The following is a 24,630-nucleotide window of genomic DNA, read 5'->3' as shown; positions in this document are numbered from 1 at the left end:
AGTCCACTGGGAAATACTGAGGCTAATGAGAATAGAAGACTAAAGGCAGGGCTATTTCTGAACCAAATGGGCAAATTATGCTAATGAAAGGAAGGGAACCACGTGAAAACGCTGCACGCCGGAGGAGCCCATTGCAACGCTAATCGTCACTGATCAGGAGCTGCTAAGCTGTCTTGTAGTTGTGGACCAGCACCCAGATACCAACAGACAGACAGACAGACAGACAGACGGTGTGTATGACTCTTATTCTAGTGTGCTCACATCCATGGCTAACCTTTAGGCAAGGAGACGTTAGGGCATGTTACTGGACGTGGGTCATTCTGTCTGTGTTATGTTATTGTCATGTGTAACCAATGTGTATTCGACACTGCTCAGCGTGCAGGAGATGTTTGAGGCTATTATTTGTGCAAAGATGTTATTTTCGCTGGACTCATCTGTGAATGGGATGGATCTTTGTGTTATTAACATGCAGACAGTCTTACCTGTACATCACCTGACTGAGCAGATGTGTCTTGGGATGGTGCGTGTTTGGGGCTGAGCAGGATGTCAGAAGGACTCTTGTCGTGTTGCAGCTGCAGCTTCATGAGTGTGACTGGCATAATAGACACACCCACCCGCTGACAGGCAGACAGACAGGCGGGCAGACTGTCCACCACATGTTGCTGCTGATGATACTTTCACTTGGGATTCACAGAAACCTTGCCCGTCTCTAGGTCAAAACTGTGTGTGTGTGTGTTTGTTTGTGTATGTGTGCGTGTGCGTGTGTGCGTGTGCGTGTGTGCATCCATCTGTGGACATTTTCTTTGTCACGATCCTGTCAATGAAGATGGTTGCGTAGTTTTCCTAATTCAGTCTCATTTTGATGTATTCAATTCTGCAATTATAGTTATTTCAATACTTTTGTTGTGAATGTTTTGCTCTGACATTTCTTCTTCTTCTTCTCTCTCTCTCCAGGTTACAGACATTATTCTCTCGTTTTGATGAAGCCTTGAATTCAGGCAACATGGCTCTCAGCCCGAGTCACGGTCAGTGCCATCTCTCATTTATTTTGCCACCGTTGTGTTGGCCTCTGAGAGCCACCAAGTTTAGTCATGTTGTCAAGGTGATTTTACTGTTGTCAGGTATTGGGTGTGTATTTGAAGAGGGTTGTGTGTTGGCGGGTGCTTGTGCGTGTCTATATCTGCATGTGCTCATGTGGTTGTGTCAGTTTGTTGCCATGAGCTCTTGTAAGAGGACATAACAGGATTAATGGTTTAATCTGTGTGTGTTTGTGTTTGTGTGATTCTGGGTGTGCTGAGCGAGACCTGAGCGGAAGGCTGCTGAGTGTTTTGCTGTCCAGCAGTAGATTGTGTGTGTTGCTGTGGATATCTGGGAGCCTCAGGCTCAATCAGTGCAGTTTGACCATGGAAAGTTAAAGTGGTATTGACGACACCCCTTTCTAGGTATGTCACGGTACCAGAAATGTAGTAGTCGATACCAATACCAGTAAAATGTTACGATTCTCAATACCAGTTCGATACCATGGTAAGAGACAAGGTACTTCAACATCCACTCCTTTATTAACGTTTGCATATTGGGTTTTGTTAGGAAGTTAAACTGGTCATAATCCCTTTCTAATATATATTTTGTGTTGCTGTTTATAGTTTTTTATTACACGACTTTGTTGAATACTCGATTCTGATTGGTCAATCACGGTGTTCTACAGTCTGTTATTTCTTTATAGCAGACCATTACTATGTATGTCTTTGGCGGACCATTTTTGTGTCAAAGCTGTACATTATCCCTTACTTATAGGATCCCCATTAGCTGTGCCCTAAAGCACAGCTAGTCTTCCTGGGGTCCACTCTGAAAACATCTCCTTCAAACAACTGTATTTATTCAAGTTTCTTGCCAAAAACTACATTTTGCAAGATTCCATTTGAACACATCATGATAACGTGATAACACAATAACTATGATTTACCTTCGCCCAATATTATTTTCTACTGAATAGAGTCTGCACACATCATAGTGTAAATCAGTGGTCCCTCCCGTGTTGAAGTTTGGCAGGACGAGGGTTAGTTAACGTTAGCTGTGAGCTCCGTGCAGGACTGTGCTGCGTACTGGCTGCTAACAGCTAACGTTAACTAGCTCTCGCCCTGCTGATTTCAACATGGATTTGTTGTTCACAATGTAGCATCACATGGACGCATCGATAGTGGGTTACAGTGTCCTAAACACATTTTCTATCGTCCCCAGGAGGACAGGATGCCATTATTCTTGAGCTCTGACGTTACCTATGGTACCTGCGCTACTGTAGAAAAATGAGTTCTGTCATGTCTTCAGAAATTTGACATCGACTTGGTACCGAAATATCCATGAAACTGTTCAGTTTCCCTTCTTGCATATTGGAATTGTGATTTTCACACTTGATGATTAAGTGTTTATGTGGATAGTGTTAACTAAAAAATGATCCGCAAAGTCGTCTCTTTTGGTCGTTGGCAAGAGAAGCTTCTATTGTGCTGTTTCCACCAACAAATTCATTGTTTTATAGGAATGTAACAATCCAATATGCAGAATCAGTTTTCGATACCACAGCAATCCCTGAACTAATGTTAACCTTGTATAGAAATAATTCCAATCGCAGTAGGTAAACAGATTTTAAATTTGGGTAAAAGGGAGCACTGGTATCGGATTGGTATTTGGTATGAGTAGATACCCAGAGTTATCGGAAATGGCAAGGTCAGTAGGGTCTGTTGTTGGTGTCAAGCAGAGCTTGTCATTGGCTGTTAGGACCTTTAGGCTGCCCTGTCATAGTCTCTATGTGTCTAATAACGACAGCAGCGGCTGGTGCATGGGCGGCTGTTGCAGTCTGTTTACTTGGAGAAAGCGACATAGGGAGAGACGTGAAGAAGAGCTCAGGGCGTGCAGTTGCCATGATGCCGTCTCTGGTGGCAGCAGGGGGATGGAGGGAGCGTTGCTTTTAACTCCCACCTCCCTAGGGTTTAGAGCAAGGTTTTGTTTTTGGGTCCATGATTATATAGTTGTTATGATCAAATGATAATGTGATTTTTCTTCTTTTTTCTTTTTTTTTTTACTGTGTGTTGTCATGTGCTTTGCTGGGCATGAAATCACTGCTTGTTATCTAAGTGCAATCATTCTTTGGACTATTTTTGGACCATCACTTTTCTTTTATAATGGAGGAAGATTAGGAGTAAACATTGTAACAGTCCAGTGAAAAGTTTGAGAAGAAACTGGTGTAGATGGTCAACAAAACATGTAGTGGTGCTTGATACATAACCGTCCTTCACACCTGTCACTGAAAACTCTATACCTCACCTGCAATATAGGAGAACCCTCCCTGCTGGCCTGAAACAGCCTAGAAAGCCGTTCACAAACCACCCAACAACCACATGGACTGCTGACCCACTGGTTTTATGCTTCTTTTGATATCTCCTCTAAAAACTCTTTGCAGTCTGACCATATGGGTTGACCACATATCCAAACTCCCTGAGTAAATCGTGAAGGGAAAGTGGCAACAGATGCTCACCAGGGTGAACTTTGGCTGCATGCCTGGCTGTTTGGCCTTGGCTGCCACCTCATGTGTACTTAAGCTTCTTTCTTTTGTAGTTCCCAGCTACTGGTTGAGTGAGTCACACAACTGTAAATTGTTGGTGCATTCCCATCCCTGCCATGGTGGGCTGCAGTCAATGATCTTTTTCATTATCAATCAATCTGCAGATTATTTTCTTGAGTCAAAACTGGTGAAAATGGCCATCACAATTTTCTAAAGTCCAATGTTTCCTCATCACATGTTTTGACTGATCAACAGTCCAAAAGGAAAGATATCACATTGTAGAGCTGAAGTGATTGCTCGATAAGTTGATCAACAGAAAGGCCATGGGGTTGGGCGATATGTAAACATTTTCCAACCAGCCATCATCAGCCCAATAACCGGCGATTGTCCATATATTCAGGTATTCATCATTCAGGTCAGTTAATCTGGTCAGATATTTGCGTATGCTGACTTCCCCGCTCTATATGTAAATAAACACTAGTAAACACATGTCTAATACAGCAGACATTGCAACGTAAGATTACAGGAATGTCAATAGTAATATCCTACTTATTCGGGTACATTTTTATCAACATAAAAATATAAGGTTATTGTGCCGACACCAAGCTCCAGAGCCGGGGATGAGAGTGAGTGGGCGCTCGGGTGTCTGCTCTGCTCAACACCGGAATAAAAAAAGACGCATCACCGGCAGTTTGATAATAATGCACATCCCGTGCCCAGTCTGGTAGTCTGATCGGCTCTCGTTCTTCGGAGGCGGACCATTTAATTAGCAAAATAAAATGACAAACATCGCCCAAAAATCTGCCAAAAAAAACAACCGGCGATGTACTCAGCCAATAGCCTATATATTCGCCCAATCGCCCAACCCTAAATGGTCATATGCAACTATTTTAATAAAAGAATTCTTTAAGTCATTTTGCAGATTAATTTCTGTCAATCGACAAATGATTTCAGCTTCTAGTTTCCTAAGTTTGTTTGTACTCCATAACAATACTAAACTGAATAGACTGTCATATACAAAGCAGATATTATCTTTCTGTTGAATAAACAAATAATGTTGGCGTCTGTTAGTCTCCCCAACTTGTTCCTGCCTTCTGAACTCATGCTCGGCACTCAACAAGTAACACTGATCACTTGGCTCTATGTATGGCGAGAAAATCTACCAAAAAGGGTAGCGGAAGTTGTGCATGAGTCGGTGTTTTTCTCTAAACACTCCCAAGAACCTACCAAGAATTCAGCCTGAGTACAGGACGCAAACTCACATCATAAGATAAAACACACATATACACACACACAATCGCACAAATGACTTGCCCTTGCCCCACATCTCTTTTCGGCCAGCTCTTGGCGTTTGCTCTAAAGGGTTTGAGGCAGCTGTTGCTGAGAGAACGGGAGAGAGGAGGGAGGGAGGGAGGCAGGGAGGGCAAAGGATTGAGGGAGGAAGCTGACAGAGATCTCGCGCAGTAGGCAAGCCTCAGCGTTGTGCCTATCACTGCCTCTCCCTGATTCATCATGACAGAGAGAGAGAGATTGAACAAACAAGAGAGAAAAGGAGATAGAGGAGAGAACAGAGGGAGAGGAGCGAATACAGACAAAGACGATAGGAAGTTTCTATCCATAACACACTGTAACCATGGCAGTTGGGGATGATGACGATGGTAAGTGTATGTGTGTATGTGTGTGTGTTTAATCTCATTTGGCTGTGTATGCTGGCACTCAGACAAAAGCTTGTCAGCATATGGTTTTAGATTGAAATCAGCTTAAACTCCATGCACTGTCACCCCAAGTGCACTGGCTCAGATGTAGGCTATGTTTGCATGTGTGTGTGTGTGTGTGTGTGTGTGTGTGTGTGTGTGTGTGTGTGTGAGAGAGAAGGAAAACTGGGTGCCCTGAAATGTCGCCATCATGTCGTACTATGTGTATGCGATGCGTGTGTCTGGGTATACAGTGCATGTGCAAGAGCATGTGTGTATCCTATCAATTCATTGTTTTTTTTCTGTTTTGCTTTGAAAGTATAAATGAAAGAGAGAAGGGACATATTATATAAACAGTACGCACTTTCAATTTGGTTTAGAAATTAAAGAAAACATACTCTTTCAGTTTTGGTTTTCAGTGATTTTTTAAATTTTTTCAAGCAATCTGAAAAAACGAATAATGCTGTGACTTTACTGTGAAGTCACCTCACATTTTCTACCTTTTTCACTCCCACTGTAACTCTTTCTGTCGCGGTAATATGAGGTCAACTGTGTGTTGTTCTGTGTTGGCAGCCTTCCTGTCTCTAACTCTCACTGTCCAGGATTTCTTTTTGAGAAACAAGCCAGTGGACAATGGATTATTGTTAATTATGAAAAAATATGAATTGTTAAGATAAGGTCTATTACAGCTCACTCTGCTTGTCTCGACTCCAGCTTTGAAGAGTGGGTTTCCTCCCACATTAGACCAAAATACCTACCCGAGTGTGACAGCAGAAAAAGGAATCTGTTTAGGTGGATGTTAAATTTAGATGAAACATGATTGGCTGAGGAAATTTTGTGTCTCTTCTTTCTGGCTATTTTGAAAACAACTCCTCTAAGAATTTCACATAGTGCCACTTAATGTCATCTAGTATTGGAGTACAGTTATATACAGACCTAGTGATAGAACTTTTGTACTTGGCGTCTAATAATAGCTGCTTAGTTAGTTTTGATTTCGGTGTCATGCAGAACATTTAGCCCATCCCAAATGGAATTACAAGACACTTTTATATGTCAAACATTAAAAATATAAAAAGTAGGGTTGTCAGAGTTAACGGGATAATAACGCGTTAAAGCAAATTAGTTTTAAAGCCACTAATTTCTTTAGCGCATTAAGGCAACCTGTGATTTTTAAATTGTAGCTGGCTCAGTTTTAAAGCTAGAGTGAAGATACTGGCATCCTATGATACTATAAAACCTGAAGAATCCATTGGTACCAACCACTAATTGTCGCAAAGGAGGCTAAATAACGTTCTAAGCTTATACTATATTTTGGCGAAGAAAAACTGGCATTGCCATTTTCAAAGGGGTCCCTTGACCTGAAAATGGATTGTATGGGAACCTACGAGTCTCCCCTTTACAGACATGCCCACTTTATGATAATCACATGCAGTTTGGGGCAAATCATAGTCAAATCAGCAGACTGACACACTGACAGCTGTTGTTGCCTGTTGCGCTTGAGTTTGCCATGTTATGATTTGAGCATATTATTTCATGCTAAATGCAGTACCTGTGAGGGTTTCTGGACAATATCTGTCATTGTTTTGTGTTCTTAATTGATTTCCAATAATAAAATATATACATACATTTGCATAAAGCAAGCATATTTGCCCACTCACGTGTTGATAAGAGGATTAAATACTTGATAAGGTACATTTTAAACAGATAAAACATTTTTAAATGATAAATATTTGAATCGATTGACAGCCCTAATAAGAAGACCTCTTCAGGTAACATATACAAGACAAACAAAAAAATCATCACAAATACTACATTTCAAATAAATGATGCATTCACCAATAGCAGAACATGCATATGGTTTATCCTGATAACGAGCAAATATTAAACCCTTAAATGTTTCATACGGGAATAGCCACTCAGTCTCTGAGCATTGTCAGTTTTTTAATCTTACTAAACAATGTGTTTCGTGGTTCCCAATAAAAATAGGGCAATACAAAAAAATCCTTTCTTTCAGACTGATTTACTGTCCAATTTCAACTTGAAATAGCAGATTTCAACTGGACGCATGTCACTTATACTCCCTGACACTTCTGGTTCCAAAAACCTAAGATGGCCAGGGCCAATCTCCAGGCTTCAAAACAGTAGTCCACAAACCAATGGATGACGTCACGGTGACTACGTCCATTTCTTCTATACAGTCTATGGTATAGAGGAATGTTTCCTTTTTTTTGGTTTAAGAAAGTAAAGCATGTCAGTGCCGCTGGCGCCTTACTTAATGTTATTTGGTCCTGTCTGAATACTTGCTGTGTGAATACAAACACACACACATCTATACACTTACAAGCCCAGTGATATTTGGTGACTTGCAAACTGACCATCAGTAGCAGCTTTCATTGCTTGCATAGCTCAGTGTTGACAGGGACTGACACACACACACACAAACACACTCGCTCTCTCTTTCGCAGACATGCTCATTCTGCTCCAGTGCATCTTCGGCTCTGCACAGGAAACCATGACCCCGTTTCCAGGCTAGGCTGGTTACCATGGCAAAGCTTTCCTCTGAAAATGATGGTTTATCCTTCTTTCCGACTTGGAATTGGGACTCAAATTATACCTGTGTGTGTGTGTGTGTGTGTGTGTGTGTTTTTGTGTGTGTTTGTGTGTGTTTGTGTGTGTGTCAGTGTGTATGTGTTTTCATTTAAGAAGCTTGTTTTCCCTGAGCTGGGCTGGATATGGAGCAGTCTGTCTCCTCATAGAAAATCAGGGCCTCAATGTCATTTCTCCATCCCAGAAACAACTGGGTGGTTGAAAGTGAAACATCTGATCATCATATCGATGCAAAACTTACAGTGCCATTTTTGGAAGTATAAAACACATTTATCCTTTAAGATAACAGCCTTTTTATCCATGCTGCATTTATCCCTCCTCTTGCACTAATTAGTGACCTATTATTACACAATCAAATTAGAGTCTGTGTGGTTGGCCTTTATTTACTTCTATACTATATTGTGGTTTCATGCTTTTCCTTGTGTGTGCATTATTGTTTTGATTTTTGACTTGTATCCCTTGCTGCGGACACAATTTCTCTACTAATAATCTCTATAAAGAGAGAGTAATAGTACTTTTTCCACTCTACATGCCTATAATTATTAGTTGAACACAGTATGTGTCTGCAGGAATAGCTGTGGTTCCATATTCTAGTTTTCTGTTGACACACATACCTCTTCTAGTTTACTTTGGAGCCGTTGAAGTCGTGAGCTTTTTAACAGCTTTTGTCCCAGTTCTCGCAGTGTTACTCATGTTTCACATGTAGTCATTCTCATCTCTCTGTGTGTCATCTTATGCATGGGACTCTGCACACTGTCACATGGCTCTGAGTGGGAATATGTGACAGTGCCTGTTCCCCTGAAGATTACAGCAGATCAGCACAAACACACACGCTCTCTCTGTGTAGTAAATCTAATTCCTCAGAAGATATCGTTCAGTCGCATGTTGAGATTTTCAGCTGTAGTACGTGTGATGATGTCTGCTGCAGCTCCAGTTGATAGAAAGTGGTGCTTTTGTGTGATTCTTTGTGGAGAAACTCAGTTTTATCGAGTGATCGAGTGTTGGTCAGCTAAGAATTTCTTTTGTCGAGGACAGCCTTATAATTTATTATTAATATTATTATTATTATTATTATTAAGCAAACAAAAGTACAGTTTTATATATGCGCCATATTCAAGTTCAGCTGTTGTTGGTTTGTAGTATTGGCTTTTTTTATTTGAACTTGTGGTATTTTGTTTGCTTTACCTTGATTTCAGTGTCGTCAATTGAAATGCTTTATAATAAGTACTTAAATTAAAAAAATATTTGTATCACTCATAAACATTCACCCTTAAATAAAAAAACTTAATCTCATGATTGAGTTGTTACTGTTGAGTTGGGGAAGATTTGAGGTGACTATTTTATTCAGTATAATTCTTGGGACACACAAACACTCCCGCTCTCATTCCCTCTCCTGTCTGTGATGCAGTGGGATGCTGTGCCCCCTTTGTTTTTGGCACGTTTGATCCAAAAACAATAATTTGGCTAGAACAGAGCCGGTGCTGCCACCATGTGGTCACAACTGAATATCTGTTGGGAGTGTTTGTGTTCAGAGATCTGCCTTTTAAACACTACATGACTTTTGCGAGACTGTGATCAGATCTGTATGTTTCAGTTAGTCTCTCCTTCTATCCTTTTCTCTTTAGATAGGGACAGAGTAACAGAACAACAATGCATGTGTTTTACTTCACTCCCCCCAGCTTTCCCTGGGTGTGTTTCCCTCTAGGGGTCTAGGGACATGCTCCCCCGGAAGAAAATTGTGTACACTTTAAATGCATCACTTTGAGAGCAAAATTAAGAGGCTAGATCTATGAAGAACTTTGTGCTCTTGTAAACAATTTTGTGCTCTAGTGGTGGATTGTAACTAAGTACATTAAGGCTACTCAGGTACTGTACTTAAGTACATCCTCGGCCCCGTGGAGGAAATACGCCCTACGAGGGCCAGCCAGCCCACCCATGGTGTGAAGTGTAAAAATATTTACGGTTCATTATGGAACTGCGGTGAGACAAATACGACCATGGCGGGGGATCAGTCTAGGTAATATTTGTTGATTTGGCTGTGATTATTCCCACACAGATTAGGGATGGACACACTGGTGCATGTTTTTGAAGGTGTGTTTTAACATGTCTTTATTAATTTAACCACTGATTGGTTATTTCTGGACTATCAGATCTGTATATTTAAGCCAGTCGTCTTCTCTCCTCGTTTTTGACTCTTCTGAAATGGAGAGAGGAGGGAATCTCGGCCTGGAGTTTCCATGGCAACGCTGCCTGGTACACGGTGGAGCTGATTTCTCTCACTGTGTTTGTGTGTCTGTATGTGTGTCAGGACTTGTTGTTTGCATCTTGTGGCATATTATTTGGCGATGTGGTGTATCCTTGGAGACACTAATGCTGCTGGAGGAGCCTTTCCTCCACAATAAACCAGAATCCTAATTTAATAAAATAACAGGAAATTTGTGAATAAAAAGTAAATCCAACTGTTGATTAAACTAAATTGGAAATGTGTATGTGGGCATCTGGGCTTACTGAACATCTTATTTTCCCCTGTTTGCTGCTCTGTTCATTTGAGAAGCTGGTCTGCACAGGTCGCCATGGCAACAGCATGTGTGCAGTCTGCTCTCTACAAGGGTTTCTCTCTCTCTCTGTCTGTCTCCCCCTTTCTCTCTCTCTCTCTCTCTCTCTCTCTCTCTCTCTCTCTCTCTCTCTTCTCTCTCTTCTCTCTCTCTCTCTCTCTCTCCTCTCTCTGGTGTCTTAGCTCTGCACTTCACCCTGTGGCATTTACTCCCATGGGGTCTGACTACAGACAAAAGGATTAGATGCAAATCCTGCTGACAGTGACGCTAATCAATGCTAAGACCCTCGATGCATGACCGAGCATTGCTAATGTTAGAAAGCAATTCAATTCACTAAACTGGTATCTGATACTGTGAATTCATTCAGTTCTATTCGTGTCTTCATAAATGTACCTGTAAACATCACTGCATTTTCTTCTGCATACATTTTAGTCCTCATGACCCTTGAACTTTGACCCTGATGCTGAGTCATCGCATTTATTTAAAACCCAGGTTTGCAAGATGATGTGCTGTTACGTGCCATTGAAATGACTTTAGATTTCAAAATTGAGGGCATAAACTTTTAGATATAGGAGAGAAGAGAGAACAGAAAGAATAGTTGGTACCTGTGTATCAATACTGTGGAAAATGAGTGATGAAACCATTTCAAATATTCAGTATCAATACATATTGATATTTGACAACACTACTAAAAACATTTAATTCCTATATTCTTCACAATAAAAGTCCCCTGTTATTGTCGCTGCTTGTTCTCTTCTTCTCTGCAGTATTAGTAGGCTTGTTGCTATTAATAGCCGCGAACAAAGCATCGCTAATTTGGAGAAAAACATTTAATTTCTGCCGAACTACTGTACACACACACACCTCTACAAACAACAAACAACGATAGCCGTCTGAGAATAATTAATAATGATTCATGTTGAATAATGAATAATGTTGTGGGATTATTCCTTATCCCCGCCTTCGCCCAATGTCGTCTGGGATCGGCTCCAGCCCCCCCGCGACTCCTAGCGGGATAAGCGGTTGCAGATGGATGGATGGATGGATTATTCCTTATTTCATTGGCTATTTTGGGATTTATACATTATAATTACATACTTATTTATTAAAAAAAAAACGAAGCATTTGGATACTAATTTGGAGGTCGATTACCATGGCAACGGTCGAAGCTTGGAATTATTGGAGTCAGCCCTACCAGACTCAATGCAAAAATTCCCAAAACAAGCCAGAAGTGAAGATGGCTGCAGTACAGGTCTGACAAATGTTCACCAAGCAAGATACCAAGTGTCTTGCTGATGTCTGTAGGCTGAAGACCCGACTATAAAGGATTTATAGGGTTATAGTAAATTTGTATTAAAAGGGCTCCCATTTCTCTACTGCTCATCTGATGTGAATCTAAACACCGTCAAATTAAAGCTGAAGGTTGGCACTTTGAACCTTACAGTCATTGTTTCATTTCAAATCCTGTGTCCTGGACTACAGAGTCAAAACAGCCAAAAACATGTCACTGTCCACATACTCACAGACAGCGCTGTGTTTGTGTGTGTTTGTGTGCGAGTGGGAGGGTCAAGGCCTCAGATGGAGGGGTGTGGTCTCCCCCTCCCCTTGCCTTCACCCTCCCCACACGACCTCTTTTGATCATTGCTCCATCATCCTTTGTTCTGTTGTGTACGTGAAGAGGGAGAGAGTGAATGAATAAATGTGTTTCTTGTCTCACAGCCAGGTGGATGTAGCAACGTAAAAAGTGTGTTAAGAGGTTGTTGAGTGTGTGTGTGTGAGAGAGAGAGTGTGTGTGGTGTAAGAGGCTGGAGAGGGTGTGTTGTCAATGGTAATGAGTTTAGGTTAGCTGGTCTGGCAGGGACACCGAGAAGCCCTGTTAATATTCCTGGGGTGTCTGTGTGTGTGTCTCTCCCTTTCTCTCCCATCACACACACACACTCATAGTCCTGCCTCCGCACTGGCTGCAACACTATGATGTCACCTCTCGTGTGATTGGCTGTGAGGCTGCTGAGGGAAGGAGGAGAGATGCTGGGAGAGAGGGAGAGGGAGGGATAGAAGAGAGAGAGAGAGAGGGAGTGAAAGAAAATGCCGGCACTTGTATGGGTGGAGGGGTTTTCGGACAGCGGTGTGAGGGTGTGAGGGTGTGTGTGTGTGTGTGTGCAGCTTTAACCCCACTATGAAGTGTGTGTGAGGTGTGTATGTGTCTTTGGGTACGGCTTGGAGAAGAGGGGGGACCCCAATACCACGCCCTCCCAGAAGCATGAGGCGACTTATCTGCGAGCGGATCTGTGACTGTGAGTGCAGTGATGGAGCTGGGTGTGTGTGTGTGTGTGTGTGTGTGTGTGTGTGTGTGTGTGTGTGTGTCTGTGTCGATGACTGTGTGTCTGGTAAATGTTGTTTCATGGCAAATGATGTATATGCTTCTTTACATGACATTTGACACAATATTGTCTGCAATCACTGTGAACATGTGGCTATGTACACACACGCACGCGTGCCTGTCAATTGATTCTGCATGTCGACTGTGTGTGTAGGTAAGTTTGATGTTTGATTCAAGGTGCAGGGTGGTGGCTTTGGCGCATTTCGGTTGTCAGAGCGACCGGAGCGCAACTGCATTCCTATGCCAACAGTTTCATCACCACAGTCCACTTGTGTGTGTGTCTGTATGTGAGTCCTCATATCGTCTTCCTCAAGTGTTTGATGCACGTTCAAAATGTTGAACTACTGTTGCAAGCGTGTGTCTCAAGTTTCGGTGCTTGCTTTCTAGCTAGCTTAATTTCTGCTAGCATGCAGATTAAGGGTTTGGGCTGCAGACAGTTCTGCCAGTCACTGTTTGCATGGGTGGACATCTTGATGATTGGCTGATCGTATATATGTGTGTGGGTTTGCCTTTTTTCTTCTATCCAGTTTGTAATTAGTATTGATTTAGTGATTCCTGACCAAGCTCTCTGTGGACAACAACCTCCTCCGGGGTCTTTGCTTCTCGTCTTTACTTTTCTTTCTAGCGTATTCAAATGACCATAAGCTCTTTATGCTCAACATAAAAGGGGCACATAAAATCCAAGGTTCTGTGAAATGTTTCAGAAGGACCTGAGGGCTTGAATAATTAATGTGTTGTTATTTAACATTTGAGAAACCAGATTTCAACATAGTAATGGTGAGAGTAGATGTCAGTCTTCACTTGTGATTCTGTATTTGCTGATAGTTTATAATGACTCATGCAGGTTGTGCATAAATCAAATAATCGTTCCTGTGTTTAGACAAGTTATGATGTGTTTGATGATAATGATTTGCAATATTGTGTAAGATTGGTAATAATCCTTCCCCTGTATACTCTGGACTTGACTCAATAACAGTGTTTGCTAAGACTTTTGCAAAAAGTTTGAGTTGAGTGGACGGTAACACTCTTCTCTCTGTGCTCTCCTTCCAGATCGTAGTTTTGAAGATGATGACAGCGTGGATGGGAATCGTTCTTCCTCAGCCCAGGCTGCCTTCAAGGTCCCAAAAGTTCCCAAGAAGGCTGCAGAATCCTCCGCTGCACGCAGACCCAGCGCTACCGGTGGCAAGCTTGGTATTTAACTTTCTTTACATTTACACACACAATAAATGCAGACACCCAGTTTCCTCTTCGGAAAAAAGGAGAATGGGGTTTATATCATTCAATCATGACTGGTAGAGTCCTCTAGACCAGCAGCAAATGAAAAGTATTAAAGTTTTACTTTTATCCATGTGGAAGTCACCGTAACCAGTTTTCCAATGTGCATCACATGTCTATATGTCAATAAAATTGTCAATGAAAATTTGCTTATTTATAGCTTTTTGAATGCAGAAATACACGACATGCCACTGCTTGACAAGGAGTCAAAGGCCGTAAAGCATCATCAGGAATTTACCAATATCCTCCTTGGAAATGATAGGAAATGATTTTTTTTATACAGACAGGAACATGAATGACTGGTAGCGAGCTTCCAGGCTGGAATTATATAAGTCAAAATACAAAGCTAGACCACTACAATAGGAATTAATATAGATGATTTAGGGCTGCATCTAACGATTATTTTCTCGATTAATTGATTAGTTGTTTGGTCTATAAAATGTCAGAAAATGGTATAAAAAAATGTGGATCAGTGTTTCCCAAAGCCCAAGATGACGTCCTCAAATGTCTTGTTTTGTCCACAACTGAAATATATTCAGTTTACTGTCATAGAGGAGTAAAGAAACCAGAAAATATTCACATTTAAGAATCTGGAATCAGACACGTTTGACTTTTTTTTTCTTTAAAAAAATTACTCAAACAGATTAATCGATTATCAAAATAGTTGCCGATTAATAACTAATTGATTAGTTGTTGCAGCTCTGAAGTCATTGTTGTACTATTTCCTCTAATTAATTCAGACAGGAAATTTGAATCACATTTTGTAAAAATGAATTCCTAAACATTTTACAGGTACATATGTTTTCTTAAATCTTCTTACAAAATAATTGGGAGGTGAAATAATTTAACTCGAAAGATAAACAAAATCAGCCCTGTTAACCTTTAATGTCCTCAGAGATGATTCAGTGTAGGTCACATTTTTCCAGGATGTAGGTGCAGCCCTCTGTATAAAGGTTCTCTGATGATTTATTACTGCTGGTCACAGAATAGGAAGGACTATTGAGGCTGTTAGAAGAAGCAAAAGGACTGGAGTAAGAAGACGTTGCAGTACACAGTGACACACTCCCTCTGTGTCTCCACTCTCATGTTCTTATCAGTCTCATATCTGTGGTCGACTCAAGCCTGCAGAAACAGTTTATATCATCCTTCCTCCTGCTGGAGATGGCTGGACAGTTATGTTTGCTTCGTCTTTGCATGTATTGATTTCCCCCCTCTCTCTCTCTCTATATTGGAAGAAAGCTATGTTCCCATGACCATGCAGTCAATTTCCTGCCGCCTGCTGATGCATCTGTGTCAGCAATATCACATATACATGCACACACAAGTGTTTTACAAGCAAGCAGTCTGTCCTGATGTCCTGGTGCGTTGCTCTGTTGGTTGTGAAACACAAGACTGTGATCTTTAGTCACTTGGATCATTATTGATCGTGGAGCTGCTGTTAGAGGCTGAAGTCAAGGGCATGCTGGGTATTTTTCACACAGATCAGCTCTACAACCTTGATCTTATTAAGTTTAATGCGATGAAAATACTTGACTTGACCTTAGACAGGGATTTGTGCAATTAAATCGCTTCCTTCTAAGGTAGCAGCTGTAAACATTTTCTGTCATGTTGTTTTTTTATTTCATTTTTAGGGGAATTAGTTTGTTGGCTTTTACTCTGCTATGTCAGGCTAGTTTCCATGATGGCGGCGATGAGAGGCCCGTTCATCTGTATTTGCATTTAGATGACAGTACGGTACAGTACACACTCCTGACAACAGCCGACAGCAAGCCGCGAACAGAAGACAGATATTTCAATTTTGCCAATAACGGGCAGAAAAAACAATCTAGAGCCGTATCTGAAAGGATGAAGCACCAGGGCATGACTTCAGCAGTCTTCAATCGCAGTAGTACACATTGTTTTCACACTGCCAGTTAATGATCATTAGAGCTGCAACGATTAATCGACTCGTCAACTAGTAAATTAATCGCCAACTATTTTGATAATTGATTAATCGGTTTGAGTAAAAAACTCAAAATTCTCTGATTTCAGCTCCTTAAATATGAATATTTTCTGGTTTCTTTACTCCTCTATGACAGTAAACTGAATATCTTTGAGTTGTGGACAAAACAAGACATTTGAGGACCTCGTCATGGGCTTTGGGAAACACTGAAATACATTTTTCACCATTTTCTGACATTTTATAGACCAAACAACTAATCGATTACTCGAGAAAATAATCAACAGATTCATCGACAATAATAATAATAATCCTTAGTTACAGCCCTAATGATCATATCTGTACATTATGATCTCCCAAATCTGTTTATACAAGTAGCAAAATACTTTGATTGAATACATTTTATTCAGCCTAATAATTGCAGCCATAACTGCTCGCCCTGATAACATGCCATGAACATTTCCATTTCCAATAAATTAAAAATGGTGATGGAGTGCTGTTAGGTGAGCTGCTACCATTTGACTCCCTGAGAATAACAGAGGGTACATGTAGTGTCTGCAGACAGCCAGCTGCTCACATCGATGTTCCCCGGCTCTCTAAGGGCCATGTACATGGAGACTTTTGACATAACACGTCTTTGTGGAACAGCCTGATATTAAAGCCAACCCCGGGGAAAAGGAGGAAAGTTCGACTGCCTCCTTTCCACTATGTGTACACTTTCAATTCAGCCTCATCTTCTCCTCTTCTCTCTAACCCGTGTCACTTAATATAGCAATATAATATTCTCCTCCTTGTGGATTGCTCTCAGCTCCTCCTTGCTCGCTTTCTTTGTCTCGTCTTTCCCTCCCCTCCCTGCTTTCCCAGTAAGGAGTTGTAGGAGGTGTGGTCCACAGAGCTTCCAGCCCCCAGAGAAATATGATTGACATGCCCATTACTGCCAGGAAGTCCATTAGAAACACAGGCTGCTCCCACTGACTTAAGTGGGTGTGGGTGTGTGGGTGTGTTTTTCTGAGCTAAATTGGAATCACAAAACCAACCAGTGAAGGCTGACATGTTATCGCATAAATGCACGCGCACACATATATTAATTGACTCTGCTCTTATTTTCTAGTATCCAAGGAAAGTGGGGGAGTTGATGAAGATGACTTCATTAAAGCCTTCACAGATGTCCCTGTTGTCCAGGTACACTGCACACAGGAGCATAAATGCAGACAGTCACACTCTTTCATCCCATTTAATAACCAAACTAGACAGGTTATCACAGCCAGACTGTCTTGAGACTTTTATCTGTCCTTGACATTATTTGCTCTGCTCCCCTCCCTTCTCTCCTGTTTTCCTTCGCCGTGTCTCTGTGCAGATTTACTCATCGAGGGATCTTGAAGACAACCTGAATAAGATCCGTGAGATCTGCTCCGATGACAAACACGACTGGGACCAGAGAGCCCAAGCTGTCAGTGTTTTCACATTCAACGCATTTTCCTTTTTTCACTTATATTAATGAAATTACCCTTTTTGCTTCGTTTGATCATTGCTGGTGTCTGTAATGTTTTTTTGTTTTTTTTTTTACAGATGAAGAAGGTCCGCTCACTGTTGGTGGCGGGCGCAACCGGCTACGACTGTTTCTACCAGCACCTACGGCTACTGGATGGAGCCTTCAAACTGTCAGCTAAAGACCTGCGCTCACAAGTAGTCCGAGAGGCCTGCATCACTGTGGCGTGAGTGTTAATTATAGATACTGCTGTTGGCATGAGGAAAGAAAATCATGAGAACCTGTACAATCCTGGGCTTTGTCCAAAATCATTCCTCAGACACTTGGTAGTTTAATTTATCAGGAATAGTTAGGGTTGGGTACCGTCTAGGTTTGAACCAATGCCAGTAATACCGGGCACACACTGCACAAGAACCAAGCTGATTTTGGGCCAGATTCCCACCCCCCCGACAATGGTCAGCAAAGCCCCAATTTTTTGATGGTTTTAAAGATTATCTTTCCAGATATTCCTGTAGTGTGAGGTATGTCAAGAGTGATTTTTACATCCTCTGATCGGCTCAGAAGTCCATCCTGGTCGCACCGATTTCAAATCACATTTTCAAAATTTGTGTGTGGGGAACCGCGCGGAAAACACATAAAATATTAGTAAGATGGACCTCAGAAATGGAGGACCAACTTGTTGATTTGAGGCAACGACACAAGTGTTTATTTATGGTGTCTCCATGATTTCATCCATATTTGTTTCTTTTTTTCGTTGTGAATTTTCAGTACAAAGTAGTGCAAAACATCAGTAATTCTTCCTGCTTGTCGTCCCTCATATTTGTTTAGACTAAAGTCAGGAATGATCGTGAGATATATTGCAAGATTTCCAGTTTTGAGAGTTGGGACTCTTGTTGTTCATGGCTGGAATCTGTTAGTGTGTGGCGTGCTGTTTTGGCCAAATCGTCGCTCACAACACACTATAGGAAGGAAACTGTTCAATTTAACATGTCGTTGTGTGTGGGGTCTCTCACATTTTCAAAATCAGTTAAAATTTGAAAAATCGGTTAGTGTGGGCCAGCCTTGACTGGAATTCGGTACCGGTACCCAGCGGAATCTTGTTTTGGTACTTTACTCTCTCTGTAATAACAACATTTTTTATTTAATTTGTAAAAAATAAATCCAAACTTCTCAATTTCAACATTGTTATTTATTTAGAACATTTTACACTCCACACAAAATAAAACCCCTCTCCCCTCCCAAACCCGTCCTTACAATCTCCAGCCTGTCACAGTCTGGCCAACTTTGCATTTCACATTACAAATATTGCAGCGAGCGCTGTCTGCGTCGAGTTTTGAAAAGTGTACCCACACTTGAGACCGCTTTCAGCTCGCCATTGCCCTGACTCACTGTGACTTGAGCAAGTTGCAGCCGACTTAGTCTTGCTGTCTCTCTTTCTCTGCCATCGCTGTACACGCCCAACCCTTACTCTCTCACCCAGATGTGCTCTCAGGTACCGAAATTTGATTGATTTAACACAAACTAGTTCTTGCTAATGCCCACATAATTCCACGTAATTCCAAAAAAAGTACCAAGTTCGGTACCCAGCCTTCTGAACAGTAAGTTGAAACTTCTTGCACTTATTGGTTGTAATTTTTTTTGTCATTACTGACCGATGAAGAGTTGCACAATGGTCATTTTCACATCTGTCAAATGAATCATTGCATTGTGGGTTTGTTGGCAAAAAGTGCTCATAGCATGGACACTGGTGGGATTTCTTGAGCACTATAAAGATAATAAATGTGTGATTTTGTACACAGACCTGATTATTGAGATCACACTCAACCTTTAGTATGACGTTTACCACAGTTTTGATTGTGTTCTGTGTTTATAACACATATTTGTTGTGTATTCTTGCAGCCACCTGTCAACAGTGATGGGGAATAAATTTGACCACGGAGCGGAAGCCATCGTTCCCGTCCTGTTCAACCTCATCCCCAACTGTGCCAAAATCATGGCCAGCTCCGGTGTGATGGCTATCCGCATCATCATACGAGTGAGTTTTGCAAACACACTAATAAATTCTTTCAAGAGTCTGGTTGAGGCTCTTTATGGTCAGTGTTACGGCTATAGTCTGATTATTGGATTATTTTCCCTTTCACGCTCTGCTTCCTCTCCTGTCTGCAGCACACCCACGTCCCCCGGCTCATCCCCCTGATAGCCAGTAACTGCACATGCAAGTCTGTGTCTGTTAGAAGGTGAGATTAACAAAGGCACTGATGATGTTTACACTACATAGACAAAAAAAGGTCTTGTTTGGTAATGAGCAGGACTCAAATAATTAACAGCTATAATATCATAAAATGCTCACGATGTGTTTCATGATAATGATAATGATAAAAATGTGTCATCTCCAGGCGCTGTTATGATTTCCTGGACCTTCTGCTACAGGAATGGCAAACCCACTCGCTGGAGAGGTGAGGATTGATTCCAACGTGGTTCAGATATTTAAACCTGCTTTTCTACTTGTTCACACTTAACGCACCTCTGTGTCTCTCCCTGCAGGCACACAGCAGTTCTGGTTGAGAGCATCAAGAAGGGAATTCGAGATGCAGACTCAGAGGCCAGAGTGGAGGCCCGCAAGTAAGACACACACACACACACACACAGGCATTTCTGAAAATGTAATTATATGAAAGATGAGATCTGAATCCCTTGATTTCACTCTTTTGCCTCCTCTTTTACATTTACATTTGTCTCTCTTCATCTCTCCTCCTCTCTTTCTCTGTCCACCTCCGTCTCTGTTCCCGTCTTCCCTGCTGCCTCTCTCAGGGCCTACTGGGGTCTGAGGAACCACTTCCCAGGGGAGACCGACGCTCTCTACAACTCTTTGGAGCCCTCGTACCAGAAGACCCTTCAGTCCTGCCTGAAGAGCTCTGGCAGCGTGGCCTCACTTCCCCAGAGCGACCGCTCCTCGTCCTCCTCTCAAGAGAGCCTCAAGTAATCAACGCTCACCTACGTTCCTCCATAGTAGACTGCCTTTGAGTCTTGAAAATGAAGATTGATGTAATTTTGGCAGGAATCATTTTGTTTTTATAAGACCCCATGTGAGGACCTACACACCCCCGCTGCACATGCATCTAATCTCCTCAGTTTACTTTCCCTTTTGTCCTCCTATCTCTCATATTGTCAGACTTTCTTTCGTATGGGTCAGTAAAAGAAAAAAATATAAAAGTCAAAGACAAAATCCCAGTAGCTTCATCCACTGGTGTTAAAGCTTCGCAGAAGTTGAACAAAGAAACTCATAAAAGGTTATTCAGGGTATAATATCTTCAGTCTAACACCAGGATTTTGGATTTGTCATTGTTTCGTGTCCTCTGCATTGTATTTCACCGGCAAACTTAATACCAAAGCAAACTGAAATTAGAGCAAAGTAGAAAGACGTGCTTTCCTGCTACACTGCTTCATATTATATAGTTGCTGTCAGTGAATAGTGTTCAGTGTGGACGTATATAATTAGTTTGAATTCTGTGGCTCGAGCCTCAGAGAATAAGCAGCATTACAGTGCTGGCTACAAAATGTTATATCAAAGATGCAGTGAACATATTTATTATGATGTATTTTGTCTTCAGTTCTTATTTTTCTCCAATATTAGAAGAAGAGTAATACGTCAGAGGAAAAAATTATATATTTAGATAACTAGATTATTGATTAGAAGAATTCTAATCCTTATCTTTGTGGAACATATGTAAAAATGCTGGCTTCAGGGGACAACTAAACAACTGACCTCTGTTTAGGTCACCATTAATAACCGAAATGTTGTCAAACTACTGACGTTCAGATAGATTATTTGAGAGTTTACGCGTTATCGCATTAACTTTGACAGCCCTAATATTAATACCAGGTGTAAATGTAATCAGGTTATATATCTAGATTAGACACATTTTAATGCCAGGTGTAAAGGGGGTCTATGTTAGGGTAATAAGTCAGTTCATTTGAAAATAAAGATTTTCAAAGAAATATGAGTTATGGGCCTTTAAATATTTATTCATTTTATCAAGTTTAGCAACCTTTCTTTAGTGTTTTTACATTTGAAGTGGATGGACTGAGCTGTGTAATTCTACTCTACTTCATTGAAAAAATGTTTGAGCTGTTTATATTTTATCATTGAGAAAACAAAGAAAATTAAAATGTTTTTATTTTTCTGTTTGCACTACATTAGCATTGTGATGTTGTATGTGTGTTGTTGTTGTGGTGAACTGACCTACTTTTATCTCTCTTCTGTCAGTCGTCCTCTGACTTCTAAATGGTCAGCAGCTCCAGGGCGAGGTGAGTCAAACACACTAACACTCGCACACATGCTCTCTCAAACACATAATCTCACTCGCTCCTGTGAAAACACACACACACACACACACACACACACACACACACACACACACACACACACACTATGACAAACATCAGCTCCCACAGAGCCATTTCCCATCATTCTCATTCACATCTGCCTGCGTCCGTGCAGCCACATCCCGTTACGTTGTTTCTACAAACATGTACGCACACATGATGCGTATATGTGTCTGGCTGTTTGTGTACTTCTGTATCAGTATTGGGTAGTGTGGTGCCTGCATGTGTTTGTTGATGTTTATATATCCCCTCATCACCTCCCATCCCTTCTCCCACATACTCCTCCTCCTCCTCCTCCTGCTGTCCTATCAGTCCCTGCGGGTTCAAAGGGTGGGGTGTCGTCGGCCTCCCTGCAGCGTTCCCGTAGCGACGTGGATGTAAACGCAGCAGCAGTCGCTAAGCACCGGCAAGTCGGACAGACCAGGGGAGCAGGGCGTCTGCCCCCTGGCTCCTACTCCTCACTGGGTAAGGGCCTTGCCAGTTAGAAGTTAGATGACTAACCAGACAGTGCAGACGTCGGTCAGCATGTGATCAGCAGGATGAGTCTGAAGAGTCATCTGAGATCAGCTCAAACGTAGAGCTTCTAAAGCTTCTGACAGGTTCAAGCAAGGAGTAAAAGTCAAAACAGTGTAAAAAGATGGACCTACTCACTCTCACTTCAGTGTTTGGACTGGCCTTTCTCCTCTTCTTCTGCCTCCTCATTGCCTGTTGATGTGTGTCCTGTATATGTTTTGGTGTGGATATTCTCTGTGTGCATGTTCTGTTGATGAATATCGTCCTCTCTGTGTTTGATGTTGACCACTGCATCTGCATGGTTCTCCGTTTAACAGATGTTCTGTAACTAATACAGACTGTGCTCCTCTCTTCTCTCTCGTTTCTCTCTTCTCTCTTTCATTCTGTCTTCTTTTTCATTATTTTGTGACACTTTCTGTTTGATTTTCATTTCTTGGGCTCCCTTTCCTTTTGTGTCTCTTACTTTTAATAATTTGTATCAATCCTTTTGTTTCCCTTCGTTTCTTCCCTATTCTTTCCTCCACCCTCTCTCTCTCTCTCTCCTCTTTCTCTTTCTCTCTTTGCCACTAAAGATGATGCCTCTGATAAAACGGATGGTAAGATCATCTCACTCTGCTTCACCAGCGACAACCTACTCATGCTTTTCTTTATTCTTTCTCTCCTTTTCCCTTTCCTCACTTCATTCCAGTCCACCAGTCCATAATATCAGCTCCTTTTGTTGCAGTGTGTGGCCACAGCGCCCCCTGCTGTCAGACATTCAACCCTCATTTGTATCACCTTCCTACTCATCACATCATGAATCAGATTAATTACACATCTAAGATCATCTTCTGCTTTTCTACAGTTTAATCTTATTGTTAATATGGAAATGGTCTAACCTTCAACACCTGCGTTAAACTGTAACATTCAGTTATTGAGGCTTTATTGGGATACTGAGAATGTGTTGTTGTTGTAGTGCTATTATACACATATTAGATTAGATTCAGAGTACAGGTACTGTGACAACAAAGTACAGTTTAGCATCCGACCAGAAGTACAAAAAGCGCAGAGTACAGAGTAACGTACAGAATGAACAGTACTATATAGAATAAATACAGAATGTAAGGGGAAAACATGTATATGCTAGTTAATACAGTGTGAACAGTATGAAACTTGTGCAGGTGTAATGTACTATTTACGCCCTGCTCCTTCTTTGTTTGTCTGTAGGGACCAGGTCAGACAATGGTAAGGTTGTGGTTAGGTGGATGTGTGTATGTGTGGGCTTGTTTTAGGGATGTTCTAGTTGGGAAAGTTGAATCAAATTGAGTTCAGGTTTGTTGTCAATTTAAAACAGTACAAATATATAGAATAAAAGGTTTTTAAATCTTGAAATTTGCCATCACAGATTCAACATTAATACAGCATATGAAGTATTCTAACAGAAGAATGGCTTAAAGGAATACTTCACCCCCAAAATGATCATGTGTATATCAATTACTCTCCCTGTGTTACCTTGAATTCTTGAAGAAAACTTTGTATTTCTTGCATGCCTCCACAATAAACAAAGAATCAGTAAACAGAGAATATATTTAGGGGCCACAAAACTATATCAAAACATCCATTTACAACTTCGCACACAACTCGTGCAGTATTATCCAAGTCTCATTTATCCAGTTGTAAAACACTTCGGACTCGTCTGTACGAGTAGCACGTCTGCGCAAGTGTGAGACTGTTTATACATGTGTTTTAATTAGTAAGTAATTAGTAAGGTTTTAGCATACATGCATGTGTTTGGGAAGTACTGAGCATAAGACTGGATAAACAAGACTCGGATTATAGTGCACGAGTTGTGTTGTGCGGCCTCCTTTTACTTCAATTCATCAAGAATTTTCAGTTTTTTGATTCACCCTGGAGGCATGCGAGAAAAATATGTTTTCTTCAATAATTCAAGCTTACACAGGGTGAGTAATTGATACATAAATGGTCATTTTGTGGGTGAAGTATTTCTTTAACATGAACAAAAATTGCAGTTGTACGCGGATCGGATGATGCACTGCATGGGGCTTAAGTGAACGATATGAATGACCTGTGGGTTGCAGTAATATCTAACAGTGACTCACAAAATGTTGGCTGATATTTTCATCAAATCAATCAATCAATACTTTAAGATAAATAACTAGCCCGGTCATGACAAGTGTCAGATTACTGACTTCTAATCCACTGAAACATCCCTGGTGTCTGTGTGGCTGAATCTGGG

At 41.3% G+C, this 24,630-nt stretch overlaps 1 protein-coding gene across 16 annotated transcripts in view; it reads left to right on the top strand.

Annotated features, from left to right (window-relative positions):
- clasp2 (cytoplasmic linker associated protein 2) overlaps positions 1-24,630 on the top strand; it is a 66,147-nt gene that overhangs the window by 18,349 nt on the left and 23,168 nt on the right. For 7 of the 16 annotated variants that reach the window (XM_074612376.1, XM_074612378.1, XM_074612375.1 and 4 more), the window contains exons 7-18: positions 955-1,025; positions 13,843-13,983; positions 17,118-17,188; positions 17,364-17,456; positions 17,576-17,721; positions 19,395-19,530; positions 19,662-19,732; positions 19,892-19,951; positions 20,040-20,117; positions 20,307-20,474; positions 21,763-21,803; positions 22,194-22,346. In XM_074612376.1, coding sequence (XP_074468477.1) covers positions 955-1,025; positions 13,843-13,983; positions 17,118-17,188; positions 17,364-17,456; positions 17,576-17,721; positions 19,395-19,530; positions 19,662-19,732; positions 19,892-19,951; positions 20,040-20,117; positions 20,307-20,474; positions 21,763-21,803; positions 22,194-22,346 — 1,229 coding nt within the window. Of the gene's footprint in view, positions 1-954; positions 1,026-13,842; positions 13,984-17,117; positions 17,189-17,363; positions 17,457-17,575; positions 17,722-19,394; positions 19,531-19,661; positions 19,733-19,891; positions 19,952-20,039; positions 20,118-20,306; positions 20,475-21,762; positions 21,804-22,193; positions 22,347-22,966; positions 22,991-23,600; positions 23,619-24,630 lie in introns of all 16 variants that reach the window. The other 9 variants (XM_074612362.1, XM_074612374.1, XM_074612370.1 and 6 more) reach the window with 4 other exon arrangements.

Source organism: Sebastes fasciatus, chromosome 17 (assembly GCF_043250625.1).
Source record: "Sebastes fasciatus isolate fSebFas1 chromosome 17, fSebFas1.pri, whole genome shotgun sequence".
NCBI classification, from domain to species: domain Eukaryota; kingdom Metazoa; phylum Chordata; class Actinopteri; order Perciformes; family Sebastidae; genus Sebastes; species Sebastes fasciatus.
The sequence above is the reverse complement of the archived record's forward strand: the minus strand, read 5'-3'. Positions and strand labels throughout refer to the sequence as shown.